At 36.2% G+C, this 15,805-nt stretch overlaps 1 protein-coding gene across 2 annotated transcripts in view; it reads left to right on the top strand.

Moving 5' to 3' along the window:
- The window catches only part of LOC106056824 (DBH-like monooxygenase protein 1), a 36,621-nt gene extending 24,063 nt beyond the window's left edge, over positions 1-12,558 (top strand). For both annotated transcript variants that reach the window (XM_056006547.1, XM_056006546.1), the window contains 4 exons: positions 781-880; positions 5,019-5,210; positions 8,027-8,234; positions 11,915-12,558. In XM_056006547.1, the coding sequence (XP_055862522.1) occupies positions 781-880; positions 5,019-5,210; positions 8,027-8,234; positions 11,915-12,145 (731 nt within the window). In that variant the 3' untranslated portion in view covers positions 12,146-12,558. The remainder of the gene's footprint in view (positions 1-780; positions 881-5,018; positions 5,211-8,026; positions 8,235-11,914) is intronic.
- The last annotated feature ends 3,247 nt before the right edge of the window (positions 12,559-15,805 follow it).

The raw sequence follows: 15,805 nt of genomic DNA, 5'->3' as shown, positions 1-15,805 counted from the left end.
ATTTGTTTTTAATATTAAAGAGGTATTTTTTACATTCAAACCCCTTCTGAGGGGGGTTTAAACTCAAAACAGAGTCAAAACCCATTTAGCTACGCTCATAACATTTTGAGTGCGTAATTTGCTTTTTTAAAATATTAAATAAGTATTTTTAGCCTCAAGCTCTACTGACGAGCATGGTTAAACTCAAAACCCCTTTGGCTACGCTCATAGAATTTTGAGTGTGCAATTTGCTTTTTTTTTTATATTGAAGAGGGGGTTTTAAAATAAAATGTTTACTTAACTGTGCTCTTGGAATTTGGGGATAGTCGTTTGCATTTTCTTTTTGTTTTGTATTATAGAAGAGGGGGATGTAACTGCAAAACCCAGGGTAGGGAGTTTTATACTCAAAACCCCCTGGTAGGGGGTTTTAAACTCAAAAACCCCTGGTAGGGTGTTGTAAACTCAAACCCCCTGGTTAAAGGGTTTTTAAAAACCCCATTGACTGTGCTGGGACAAGTGATGGTTTAGTATTAAAATCTCACCTAAAATAAACAAAATCAAAGCAAAAAATCAGTCACTAAATTCCAATCCCCCCCCCCCTGCAGGGGAAGGATTTCATTTCGGGGGGGGGGAACCCCAACCCCCCCGGGCTACGCCCATGCTATATATATATATATTCTGAATCCGTCCTTGTATAAATAAGTGTTGGTTTTTTCTTTTCGAATCGCACTACGAAATATTCAATAGTATAAATCGCTCATGTTTTGAAATAAACTACTAGAAGTCTTGACGCTATTTCAGGAAAACAGATGAGCATCGAAGTACTAAGGGATGGTTCTCACTACTTATATTTGACTAACGAACCAATCTTTGTCTACGACAGTCCACAGGTCTATCTTTAGTAAGTACGCCCAGTAACCAAGGACGCCCGCAGGGGGGTGCAAGGATTCTTAGTAGCCAAATTCTAGCCATTTTTTCGCACCATCAAATCAATTAACTTCTAAGTAGCAACTGAACAAGTCGTGCTTCCACTGGTTAATGTAGTAGTAGAAATATGTAGATTAAACCTAGGCGTATGGAATGGATGGCCAACTATGTATGTACGCGCCTCTGAATTCTAAGTAGCCAAATTTTAACAAATTTTTTATATTTTATAATGAAATACATCTTTTAGATCTGTTTTTTTTTATTACGTAGATGTAGATTTAGACAAAATTCGGGGGGTGGGTGCAAGTGCATCACCATGAACATCCCTGTTTGTGCCCATGCATTATTGATTCAAGAATTTAATAAATTAATGTTCAAGAAAATTTTGCGCATCGTCTTCTCAGTCTAAATCTAAAGGCCTATCATTGGAATAGTATAAAGTGTAGTAACTTAACAAGTAGTGCTTCCACCGAAGTACCGTTGTAAAGATATGCTGTTATTGTAACTAGAATAGGTAAATCTGTAGTTCATGTCCGACCATGTACGATTTATTCTAGGCTTGCAATTCTTTGCTCTATAAAGGATGTCACATTTTCTATAGCATGTTAGTCGTGACGATTTGTTTATATTTGCACATAGCTATAGTCAATATGAATGTCACTAGGTCGACTTTCACAAGACACTCTGTATGGCAGGAGATCCGCTGGTCGTCCACTGCTAAGGTATACTGATATATGCAAACGCAACATAAAGCTCTTCAAAATCGGCACTAGCATCTGGGGAAAAGTGGCACTGGATAGATCCACATGAAGAACGAGCATTAAAGAAAGGTCGTGGATTGCAGATGCCATACACAATAGTAGTAGAAAGAAGGGTAAAAGTAAAAAGGATTGGCCTCTTTAGTAAGTAGTTGCAAAGGGAAAAAAATCCTTTCGAGACGTAAAATGCCATAATTAATTGTTATAATATTTAGTATTTAGTTACGGTTTTTGCCAATTATCTTTCGATGTGGTAAATGTTATATTTTCTTTGAACAAAAGTTAAGAGTCTTTTGGAGTTGCTGTCAGTGTTAGTGCTCTTATAAAACAGCAGGTTAAACACGTCCACCAGTTTACAATAGAAGAGATACAAGAAAGTTCTTCACATGCCATCGTCCGAGTCAAAGCGTTCATTTGGATCAACGGAGCACCGTCAGCAGCAAGAAGCTAAAAAATACATCATAAATAAACTGCATTTGCTGGGTATTTTAGTAAAGAAATTGTAGATATCTCAGGAACAGAGCAGAAGTGTTCGGTTTATCGATTGCGATTGTATTCGACTTTATTGGTTTAGTTCCTTGTTGCTGCATGTGTCTAATGCCATTGTACAGTCTAGACATGGACAAACTACTCGGCCAAGGCTGACCCGTAATGGCTAGCAATCTTTATTCAGTAACTGTCTCTAGCGATAGCGTTGGTGCCAAATTTACCTCTTTTGTGTGCGACACAATGAACTGAGAAATACGAATCCATTCGAACTTTAAGTCTCAACTTTGAGATCTTTGACTGTTTGCTGGATCTTAAAATAACGCCTGCAAGTGAAACCAGATAAATTGCACACATGTAATAAATGTCTCCTCTTCTTGTGTTTCTGATTTGTCTTTTCAGTGTCGTCAATTATTCATCTATTCTTGAACCAGTTTCCATGGTGTTGCAGTTTTTCCAACTTAACATAGTGGCCGCTCAACAGCAGTCACATTAATGGCATAATCAAAAACCAACTTGAAAATCCTAAGGAACACGTCAGAGGTATCATCCTGAGGAAGGATATTGAGTTGCTGCTGCCGAGAATTCGCAGTCAACAGACACACTGAGAAAACCCCTACATGTTTTAGTTTTTGGGAGTTATTACAGAACACCGTTTTACATTACATATCTTAATTCTTAAGTTTCTTCATTATGTCTCGCTTTTGAATACTAATGGTCAGTTCAACTTGTTTTTTGTCTTCAACCTAAAACGATGCAAAAGCTGCAATGCAAAGAAGAATATCAGAACTGCGCGGTAAGCGTTTATCGCCAGCTTGTCCATCGCGACGAAAAGCAATTCATAAATAAAGTTATTGATAGTTTCGGCAGCCACAGTCAACATTTGCAGTTTTTGTTTGATTGAACTTAGGCAAGTACGGGCCTCACGTATAAAGTTAACAATGTGTACAGTTAATATTTTGTTCACGTGCTTAGTTTCTTATTTTTTTATTTCATGAAAAAAAAATTACTGTGTATTTAATATCGATTAGGTATGAGGGCGCGAATGAGGGGGGGGGGACTCTTTTCTTTAATATTATAATAAGAAAGTTGAGGATACGACTTTGATCCATGGGTGGGGACTTGCACCCCTCTGCAAAAAATCCTGCTGGCGCCCATGCCAGTAACCTGACGCAAATAATGTATGTTGAGAAATGCATGTTACAATTGAAGCACTATGAACTTCAATGAAGAAGTATGATAGACTGACTCGCATCAATATGGGATCTGTGGGGAGCGTGGTCGAGAGGCTAAAGACATTGTACTTGGTGAGACTTGGCTAACTATGAAGGGGGCTCGAGGTTCGACACCCGACTTAAGCAGAGTTGTGTTAACTGAGCTCACGAAGGCAGCACGGAAAACCTTCTCCCAGATACCCCCTCCCCCACTGGTCCGCAAATGAGATTGAACCATAGCGCTCTGAGCATGATATAAACATGAAAGTAGTGTTATATAAAAGCTATAATTAATGTATATAAAAGCTATAATTTATATTTGTCATATTTTGTATGCATAAGTTATAATGTGTTAGGATATCTTAGAAGCATTTGTTGTCCAATCCTGTGTATTGAGATTACAATAATATAAGTAAAACATTAACATTTTCAAAGCTAGGATCAGTATCGTAGCAAGGTACCCACGCACCTAGTTTTAAGAATATGATGGTGCTACCTCCCTCAAGTGTAATGTAAATCAAATCGAGTCATCCTGTCTGTCTCAGTACATTTACTATCTTTTACAAGTATTTGTGTCTTTACACTCAAATCAGTAATGGTTTCTTGCAAAAAAGTACACTGTACAAATGCAATGCATTAAAATTTTTTTTTTTCAAGGGCTCTCTTGATCAAGGTCCCAGATACAATGAACTAAACCTTACTATTGTTGCTAGGTCACTGCATTGATTGTATATATAGTTTTGGACCAAAGTCCAAAATAAGTCAATGAGGGAAGTTGCCGCCCGACTCAGGAACTAAGCAGTAGGGCTACAAATTGGCCTTTATTGCCGAACGTTTATTTTACATGAGCCAGTTCAACATATTTGGGAAAGACTCACTAGTTCATAGTCAACACTCAAAAAGTTTGGGAAAGACTCACTAGTTCATAGTCAACACTCAAAAAGTTTGGGAAAGACTCTCACTAGTTCATAGTCAACACTCAAAAAGTTTGGGAAAGACTCACTAGTTCATAGTCAACACTCAAAAAGTTTGGGAAAGACTCACTAGTTCATAGTCAACACTCAAAAAGTTTGGGAAAGACTCTCACTAGTTCATAGTCAACACTCAAAAAGTTTGGGAAAGACTCACTAGTTCATAGTCAACACTCAAAAAGTTTGGGAAAGACTCACTAGTTCATAGTCATCACTCAAAAAAGTTTGGGAAAGACTCACTAGTTCATAGTCAACACTCAAAAAGTTTGGGAAAAACTCACTAGTTCATAGTCATCACTCAAAAAGTTTGGGAAAGACTCACTAGTTCATAGTCATCACTCAAAAAAGTTTGGGAAAGACTCACTAGTTTATAGTCATCACTCAAAAAGTTTGGGAAAGACTCACTAGTTCATAGTCAACACTCAAAAAGTTTGGGAAAGACTCACTAGTTCATAGTCAACACTCAAAAAAGTTTGGGAAAGACTCACTAGTTCATAGTCATCACTCAAAAAGTTTGGGAAAGACTCACTAGTTCATAGTCAACACTCAAAAAGTTTGGGAAAGACTCACTAGTTCATAGAGAACACTCAAAAAAGTTTGGGAAAGACTCACAAGTTCATAGTCAACACTCAAAAAGTTTGTTAAAAATGTTCTTCATCTGATCAATTCTCTCTTCCATCCAGCACTGACGAGGTCATCACACTTCAAGCAGGCGATGAACTGATCACTAGATGTACCTTTACTACGGCCAACAGAAACACCACTACCTTTCAAGGGCAAGCAACTTTGGATGAAATGTGCTACGGGTTTTTGACTTATTACCCAGCACAGAATTTGAAGAACAAGTTTTGTCTTACAGAGGGGCCGGATGTAAGGTGGGTTAGGATTTCAGTATGCCCAAGGTGTATTTAATCTGTCACAATACTATTGAACTCGTATCTTCGTGGGTGGAACCTGGACACGGATCTCGAAAACAGCTCTAACGATTTTCCTCGAAACCTGACAGTTGATGTATATCGTTGAGAAAAGAATTAACCACACTGGAAAAGTTCTAGTTTGACCATTATAACTTTTCAAAGTATAAAAAGTATTTAATTTTAATTTGGCTAAAGAACTAGAAAATATTTAATTTGAACACACTATACATCTTCGGGTATTTCCCCACGTAAGCCCTATTGCATAGACTTATATATTATACTAGACTGGAAACCGGAAAAATCTTATCCGCGATTGATCGATTCATATCTATAGATTTTTATGTACGTAAACTCTTTTTTTGGAGTCGCCCCAATCAATCTTTTAATTCTGTCTTAGAAAAGTAATGATCTTTCATTTTCAAAGTTTAGAAATAATGCAAAATCATTTCTTGAATATTCACGCAAAAGTATGAAACAAAGTCATTTCCTATTTGTTTCCATTTAGATAATGTTTCAAAAATCCTAGATTGAAATAATTCATGTTGATTTAAATCAACTTATGTAAATTTAAATAGATTGATTACCTAGATCTTTCGAGATTATGTATCTAAAAATTGCAAAATAATAATTATGAGACAAGGGTACTCTTATTTTTCATGCTCAATTACTAGATCTAGATCTAAAAATTATATGTTACATAGGTTAGGGTTTAAAAAAAGACAACTTTACTTCTTTTAACTACTTTACAAAACAACGCCTTGATCCAACGTTCTAACAAATTTTCACGACATTTTTTGTAGTGTTAACAAATCTCCATGTCTAGAGTAGTATATATAAGCTTCTACCCTATTGCTATGCCCTATTAAAAAATAAATGTTCAGCAACATTTTGCGCATCCTAGATCTAAAAGCCTATCATTTAAATATTATAAAGTGCACTAGATCTATACATTCACTTCACAAGGATTCTGTCTCGGGGGTGGGGGGTGGGGGATGGGAATGTTACGTTTAAAAAAAAATCTAACATTCATTAGTTATTAAGATCAGAATAATCTCTACAAGTTGTATGAAGGAGGCATTGCATCTTTTTTTTTTTTTAATGTATTTTAAATGTCTTTCTTGTTGTAGGCTATACATATATAATACTTTTACATTGGTTTGGTTCATTGACGGATCGCCCCTCCCCCCTCACTCGGCCGACCCCCCCCCCTCTAAGAAATCACACAATTTGTATACCAATTTATTAGTTATGTAAATAATATATACTAATTATTTATATTTCAACCTATTTTTAGATTATTTCGCCCTAGTATGTTGGTCCATTTGGTGGGGTGGGAGGTGGCGATGGCATCAATCCCCCCCCCCCCAACTATAAGCTTTAAGTGGGGGGGGGCGGTTAAATTTACTTGTAGAAATCACAGCTTGTTAATAGAATCAATTAAATATATATATGATTAAAACTTGTTATTGATATTTCAACCGATCTTTATATTATGTTCCCCTGTTAGCCGATTGGGTGGGGTTTTGGGGGGGGGGGATACATCTACTGTCCTTCCCACTAGTTCCCACCTAAGCCCTTTGAGTGGGGGGCGATCTTTCTTTTATGGAGAAATAATAGTTTATGAACAAAATTAGTTGAATTACTATATAATTTTTATATTATGTCGCCACCCTTCTGGTATGTTGGCCGATTCGGTGAGGTGTGTGTGTGTGTGGGGGGGGCGATTGCTTCTAATGCCCTGAGTTTGTGGGGGGGTCCTATTTTTATGGAGAAATCATAGTTTGTGAACAACATTTGTTGAATATCTATCTAATATAAGCTACATATTGAACTCATTTGTATATTATGCCACACACACTCTTATATCAAATTTTACCATTAGTAAATATAAAATGAAAAAGGGCTGTACCAGGTGGGAGGGGAAATACATGCAATTGCCCTTCGCCCATCGAACAAACCAATACTTTTTTTGTATTTTTGTTAAGAAATTACATAATTAAAAACAATTGTCACTATATAATTTATGTATGCTATAAATTAAATTCTTATATCGAGTCACCCCACTCCTAGTCTTTAATGCCAAATGCAATCATTAGCAGAAATTATTAAAAGGAGAAAGGACTAATCGTTTTCACTCTACCGCCCACTCCCTTTTCCAGACAAAAACATGCTTACTGGGCGTTAGCGTTAGGGTTCGGAAAAAAATCTCCCCGCCCCCACTCCAAAGTTCTGGATCCGCTGGTGGTTTGGTTGTACTAGCTGTACGAGCCAACGACCAACCATCAACGGAAGGTTTGTGCTAAGAAATCTTCAAATCTGAAGGATCATTCGAAACAAATAAAACAAAAACTAATCCAATCCACCAAACTAATGTATTCAATTCCATCTTATCTTATCTTATCTTTAATGATACAGACGTTACTTAAAAAAAGAAGATGATTACGTCCTACGCGTCATGCATTAAGTCATGCATATTAACCAATGACCTAAATTCTGCCAAGTCACTGGTTTTCTATTAACTTCCACTCTCTTCAAGGGTTTATGGAAAAAGAAAAAAAGTTTGTCAGATGGTGGAAGTCTGGAAATTTATAAACTAGCAGGGAAATTGTACAGCTTCTACGCTAACAACGTTAGTGTCGTGGGTTCCATCCCCATAACTATCCTATCCGATTTTATTTGAATCTAAAGAGAGACATTTGAACAAAAAGTTTGAATAGTTTTTTTTTTTTTTAATTTAAATAAACTTGTATAACATCATTATTTTGTGAATTTAGCTTGTGTGACACGCAGACAGCTCAAGATCATGGATGCCCTATATTAAGCTCTAAATTAGTTGACCAACTATACACATCTGGTCTGTCCCAGCAGCTAGAAGACAAATGCATGCTTTTTAGCCCTTGTAAGGAGGAATGTAAAGAATTTCTTGTTCCGCTGATTCAAAGCAACAAATGCTTCCAAGGGGAATTATTTGAATACATCAAGGTTAGTTCTTTATGTACTCCTTCAAAGTCATTGTCATTTGGGACCTGAAGGTTTAACCACTTACCTTGGAATTGGGTTTAGTGGAGCGGGCAAACGAAGTCAATCTTTCGGAAGCAATGAGATTGACTGCGCCGTTGAAGCGACGGGCGGTTTAGACATCTGTCTGTCTGTCTCTCTATCTCTGTATCTCTCTCTCTCTCTCTCTGTATATTTTGAGGTTAGCAGTGGTATCAAGCAGGGATGTGTGCTCGTACCTACTCTGTTTGGCATATTCTTCTCCTGTCTACTGCATTATGCGTACAACGATATAAACGAAGGTGTGTTTCTCCATACAAGATCCTCTGGAAAACTATTTAATGTATCAAGGCTGCGGGCAAAAACCAAGTTTAGGAAGATACTTATCAGGGAACTCCTGTATGCTGATGATGCAGCTATTGTGGCTGATTCTGATATTCAGCTTCAGTTCCTGGTTCACAAACTATCTGCTGCTTGCCAGAAGTTCGACTTAAACATTAGTCAAAGCAAGACTAAGATTCAGTCCAGGACACAAATACTGCACCTCAAGTAAACATTAATGGCCAACCACTAGAAATTGTGGATCACTTTTGCTATCTCGGTTCCATCATAACCAACAATACTCTACAGCAGTGATTCCCAAAGTGGTCTATATAGACCCCCAGGGGTCCACGAAGACTTCCAAGGGGTCTACGAAAGTGAAATAATAAATTGGGGGTCTATGAGATGTCCATGGGGGTCTACAATAATGGATTTCATTTGTGACTTAAATTTTCACTCCCATTAATGTAATTATTTCCTACACTGATATATGATCTGTACCTTAGTTAATCTTTTAAATATTTATCCTTCTATTCAAACGAAAAATGTTTGTATTTAATTTCAATACTTATTTAAATATCTTAATTTTGTCTATATGTAAGTTATGTTTAACAAAAATAAATGTAGATTGTACACCGTTGATTATTTAAAATTGGGATTCATTCCTTCCTTGTCAAACAAGCGGTTGCCTAAATGCCTTTTTATGATGATATGAAACTAATTACGCTGGAGGATAATTTGAGACGATGCCACCCTGATAACAAGATAAAAGTTTGAAAAAGATAAGTTCAGAATAGACCCACAAAATCTCTCTTCGACATCATAAAGAGAAGATGATGGTTTGTGAACGACTTACAATATCTCTTTATTTATAGCCAAATACGGAAAACACTTTAGGTAAAACATTGATTTTACCTGCCGTTGAAATAGTTTTAAAAACTGTTTTACACAAATCTACATCTGATACTATTAAACGAATTTCTTGCAACAATACAGTTCAAGGGAATATCGGTGTTGTCTTTATATGAGAAAAGAGTCCTTGTAATCACAACACATTTCCGTAAGGATCAATAAAGCAGTCTAAGTCTTAGTCTTAAAAGCTTATTATGTAATTCTTTTCAAACGACATTAACAGTTTGGGATCAGTGGTCTAGCAGGCCCTAGCAGGATGTAGCGCTGTTTGCTGCAAACTGCCTAAGGGTTGCTGGCTCCTTATTTTTCCTCAGGGTTGACTCACAAAACCCATGTTTATAGTTGCAAGACAGCAGAGGTTTGAATTCAGATATCCTTCTGCTAGGTGGTAGAAAGCCAAGGCTACTGAGTCCCGCCTGTCCAAGGCTTACTGGTTTAGGTGCCAGTTACTCACCTGTTGGTGAAAACAGTTCTGCGGACCCAATATTTGAGCCACACATGAAAGATCAAGCAATACAAGAGAAACTGCTGTTTGTGAAAACGTTTACAATAATCCCTAAAGCAAATTAATTAATTAATATTTAATGTTTCAAAGACTACTTTATATAACAACAAATTCCTATATGAAACATCTGTAGCAACGGATGATGAGCCTACAAATAAAAACCCCTAACATTTCCAGTGTGTTTGATGATTACAGAAATATATATTTTGTTATTTTAATTGGTTTAAATTTAAATTTTATCAATAAAAATGACATCTGAATAACTTCAAATGCAGCTTTAAATTACTTTTTCCATCTGAGACTCACTACATTTAGAAATAAGTTTTAAAAATGTTGATGAATTTGCAAAAATGCAATATAATTTAAGCAGGGGGTCTACCGAAAATCAGAAACCATGGCAAGGGGTCTACGAGACAAAAAAGTTTGGGAACCACTGCTCTACAGGACATTAACAACAGGATAGCCAAAGCAATGGCCACCATGTCACGGTTGCAGAAAAGAGTGTGAGACAACATATTGCTGACTAACAATACTAAAGCATAAGTCTGTCGGACCTGTGTGTTGAGCACCTTGCTATACGGAAGTGAAACTTGGTCAACTTACTCATGGCAGGAAAAAAAGCTGAATGTCTTTCACCTCCGATGCCTAAGGCGGTTCTTTAAAATAAGGTGGCAAGAAAAGATAACCAATGAGGAAGTGCTATGAGGATGCCAGGACAGCAGCAGACGCCTTGGCAGGCTTGGCCACGTTTGTAGAATGCCTGTGGGTCGACTTCCACAAGACTGTATGGTGATCTAATAGAAGGCAGGAGAGCCGCTGGTCGCCCACTTTTACGTTATACGGATGTATGCAAACGCGACATGAAGCTCTCTTTAAAATCGACACTAGCATCTGGGAAAAAGTAGCACTGGATAGATCTACATGGAGAGAGAGCATAAAGAAAGGGTCTTGGATTGCAGATGCCAAACACAACAGAAGCAGAAAGAAGGGTGAAAATGCAATTGCGCCTGGTAATCACAGATGCCCAACCTGCGATCGCAGCTGTGTATCAAGGATCGGCCTATTTAGTCACACAAGAAGTTGCAAAGGGAAAAGATTTCTGGAACAAGACTTCTGTTTTCTATATGCAAATTCGTTGACCGCGTTCTGGAGATCATGTTCATTGTGAGCTAGTAGGGCGCAATCATCGGCATAGATCAGCTTTGGTACGACTATTTCCTTTGTTTTTGTATGGTACAGTAGACGTAAATGATTGAACACGTTGCTCTCTGAGCGAGACCTGACGTAGGTGCCTTTGTGCAGTCGCTGTCTCATTTAACCCAACACTACGCCAAAGAAGCTAGCGAACTGAATAGGGGCAAGAACACAGACCTGCTTCACCCATTTTCTAATGGAAAGTGACCAGGCAGGTCATCAATGTGTCTAATCTGGGTTTTCTGTTCAACATGAAGGCTGTTCAAAATCCTCTATAAGCCATCGTGGCTGACCGCGTCAAAAGCCTTAGTGAGGCCACCAAAGGAGGCGTATAGATTTATTTAAGTTTAATCTCTGCAGTCTTCTTGCAATTGTCTCAAAACAAATATCATGTCAGATGTACCTCTACCGGCTCTAAAGCCACACGACTTGTGCAAAGATCATTGATGAAAAGGTCATGGAAAGATAACTCTTTTATTTTTTATTTCTGTAAGTCGGACTAGATTTACCAGACGTAACTTTCGCGGCGACAGAGAGTGCGGCTCAGAAAAAAAAAAGAGGGGGGTGGGAGAACAAGTAATCTTCTCACTACGCCGCGGGTCAACTAATATATATATATATATATATATATATATATATATATATATATATATATATGCGTCAAAGTATGAAGAGATGTGTAAACGAGCTATATCGTAATACGGACACACATATTATTTTTTATGTTTTACAGGGGCGGATCCTCACTCGTAGTTACGATGGACGGCAAATAATGGCCAGGTTGAGTTCATGCGAGAAAGAGGTTTACGCCTTACTGAGCTATCAATCTAATCCAATCTCTTCAACTGATACGAGCGTGTGTAAAGCTAGCAGAGGAACACAGCTGACGTCTGCTGTCAATAACTTTGCTTCCTTCTTTATTATAGCATATAGCTTTGCCTTTCTCATTTTTTTAAACCAATAATTTATTTAACGGAAATGTATATCCTATTTGTATTATTATTATAGTCATCTTTTAAGTTTGTAGTCATTCTCTGGCACTGCAACGATGGAGATTTACTAAAGGGAAACAAAGTCTATTGTTGTCTCCCTTTAACACTGTCCGCTGATGAATTTTCTGACGGTGTGGCAGCTCTGCAGCTATCTGTCTGGTAACAAGGCTCTTCTTAGATAGGTCTAGGCCTCTAATATCAGTTGTCACCATCCCTTAGGCTGATATCAAAGCTGTGTATCTTGTAAATTGTGTGAACTACCGCTGTGTGTGTTGAAGTAGAGGATTTTACAAACTAATTGAGAGTGACATTGTTTTATTTGAATTTGTTGTGTGATGTATTTTATTTATAAGTACTTGAAACAATACAGTTATGTTTTACTATTTGGAATTTGCTGTGATATTTGATATCTCAATTTACATTTGTATGTTATTATGTTTATAACAAAGCAAAATATAATTTCTCAGTTGCCTATGTCAGCTTTTAGAGGTCATGATTCTCTATCTCTATCTTATCTTATCTTATCTTATCTTATCTTATCTTATCTTATCTATCTATCTATCTATCTATCTATCTATCTATCTATCTATCTATCTATCTATCTATCTTATCTATCTATCTATCTATCTATCTATCTATCTATCTATCTTATCTATCTATCTATCTATCTATCTATCTATCTATCTATCTATCTATCTATCTATCTATCTATCTAAGACAAGCCTTATTATTATTATATATACATATATTTGGAGATTTTTATAAATGGAGGCAAATCTATAATTAGCAAGCTTTTCGGTGTATCCGGTGAACAGAATACAGAATAACTTATTAGCGAAGTATTATAAGAAACCATTTAATAATTCGTGTGCAATTTCCTGAACTGTAGACCTATAATTAAATTTCCAAGTCATTTCGTTTGTGATTCAAAATAATTTAAATTATTTTAGTTGGCAGTGATTTATCAATGAGGCGTCCTTGACCTTTTTTTTTTACATCGTTTCTTTCTTTAAACATTTCTCTCAATCTTTCTATAGTCATTTTCTATAATATTTCTTTGGGTTCCATTGTATCACTTTCACTTTTCTTCTTATTGCTTTCCCTTCTTTTTCTCGCTAAACGATTCATTTTCTATAGTTTTTCTTTGGGTTCCATTGTATCACTTTCACTTTTCTTCTTATTGCTTTCCCTTCTTTTTCTCTCTAAATGATTCATTTTCTATAGTTTTTCTTTGGGTTCCATTGTATCACTTTCACTTTTCTTCTTATTGCTTTCCCTTCTTTTTCTCTCTAAATGATTCATTTTCTATAGTTTTTCTTTGGGTTCTATTGTATCACTTTCTCTTTTCTTCTTATTGCTTTCCCTTCTTTTTCTCTCTAAATGATTCATTTTCTATAGTTTTTCTTTGGGTTCTATTGTATCACTTTCTCTTTTCTTCTTATTGCTTTCCCTTCTTTTTCTCTCTAAATGATTCATTTTCTATAGTTTTTCTTTGGGTTCTATTGTATCACTTTCTCTTTTCTTCTTATTGCTTTCCCTTCTTTTTCTCTCAAAATGATTCTTTTTTTTAATCTTTGACGCAAACGAATCTTTAAAATCAAAGTGTAAACAAAACGCAGATAACTGTTATTAACTTCTAGTGAGAAAATCTTCAATACACAGACGTTTTTAATTATATATTTAAACTGTTACTTACTATTCAATGCTCTCTTTCTCTCTCTATCTCTCTCTCATTTATTCTATCTCTTTTTCATCCTCACCCACTCTCTCACTCTATTACTTGTTTTCTTATTCTCTCACCTTTTACCTCTCTCTCTCTCTCTGTCACTCTGACATTACATGATCGACAACTACTTTCTACTTCAACCAGCATTTGTTAAAACATTCATTCACTAACAACTATTAAACGAAACAGTGAAAACTATTCAGTCTTTGTCCCAGACTCTCTATGTAAACCAACTTACCAACTTTTCAATGTGAGGATCACACTTTGTTATCTTCGTGCTCAAGAAAGCGAGATTATGCTAATTGTCTATTCAAAGGCTTTACATTAACCAGTTAAATAGCTTTCGAGTCCATTTTGTCAAGCCCGACTAAATTGACAGTTTTTCTCCAAAAAGATGTATATTTTATATGTTGAGATAGCAGGTGTTTTTTTTTTTTAATTCTTTGTATCATCTTCAAGCCTCCTTCCAACACCAAAGCAAGAGCGGATCCAGAAATTTTAAGCTGGGAGTGGGGGCAATAGTATCAAAATCTATCCATAATCTTAATAAACACTAACCCTATTTTTTTAAAAAGTTAACCCCTACCCTTCACATCAATAAAAAAAAAGTTGACTACCTAGAGAAACAAACCGTTGGTTTCGTAACAATGGTCTTATATTATTTAGGCAGTATACAAATAGCGTGCAAAAGATTATTTCAGCTAAAAAGCAAAATATTAAAAAATCCTTAAAAAAAAGCTTAACTAAGGAGAAGAACCCCGCAATTACAGCCATATCTCTAAATAATGCAGAAACAATTTCCCCCTATTTAATATCAAACAAAAAATCATCTATCTACATGTTCAGAATATGACAAATAATCTCTGCCAGGAAAAAACTCTGCAGCTTTTTAATAACATTCATTTGAATCTTCAAATAAATAATTTCAATTAAAAAAAAAATTCCCCCCCACAATCTCCTCTCATAAAAAGAAAAAAATAAATTGCTACCTAAATACCTCCACCACAACAAAATTTTGAAAAAAAACAAACAAAACAACCAACAGAACAAACAAACGAATATGTTTATTCGTATTTAAAAAAAAAATTACTTCTTCTCCAGAGTTCCATAAATGACTACATTTACCCATCCTTACTCAGGATTCAGTGTTAGCTTTTCTACCTAGACTCTCCCTCACATGACTATCAGCATTAGGTCTAGATCAACTAAACACTTAAGCTTACAAGCCAATAGATTTACATTCTTTATTGACAAACGTCTGGACCAAAGCAAACACGTGCACATTATCAAGCATCCAAATCTAAGAGTTTTGTAAAACAGCAAACATATATAACGTTTTTGTACAAATAGAACTTATGATTAGAACAGCACGGCCAAGCTAGTGCACTTAGAGGAACACACTTGATTGAGAGATTTCAGTATAAACCCAGCCTTGATTTCTTTCCACAAGTATTCTTGTACTTTTCTTTTCCGGACTAAAAAACTTTTTTTCTTGCTTCTCACGTTCATCAATCAGTACCCCCCCCACCCGAGTCAACATTAAAGTAGATCTAAGTTCTTAAATAATGACCTCGTCACTGGAGCGTAACTATGAGTACAGTACCTAAGAATAACTGACCCACATTTTAATGTCGAGTCATTTTGTTTGGTCAGAATTTTTTTTTCCGTCGAAAGATAAATTATTATATTTTCTAAAGAATACGTAAAAAAAAAAACACACCCTTCCGCAGATCTAATGTAACAGTAACATTTAATGCAGAGTCGAGGCAAATGTTTTTTAATTTAGCATGAGCCAGTTAGGTAAGACCAATAAACGCATCGTCAAATTAGGCCTGAACATTGACTGCAACGTGACAACTAGTGGTCAGTAGAGACCAATAGCTCGTTGTCACGTGACAGATCTGAG

Source organism: Biomphalaria glabrata, chromosome 12 (genome assembly GCF_947242115.1).
Source record: "Biomphalaria glabrata chromosome 12, xgBioGlab47.1, whole genome shotgun sequence".
Classification (NCBI taxonomy): Eukaryota; Metazoa; Mollusca; class Gastropoda; family Planorbidae; genus Biomphalaria; species Biomphalaria glabrata.
Note: the sequence above shows the minus strand (reverse complement) of the source record. Positions and strands in the feature narration are given on the sequence as shown.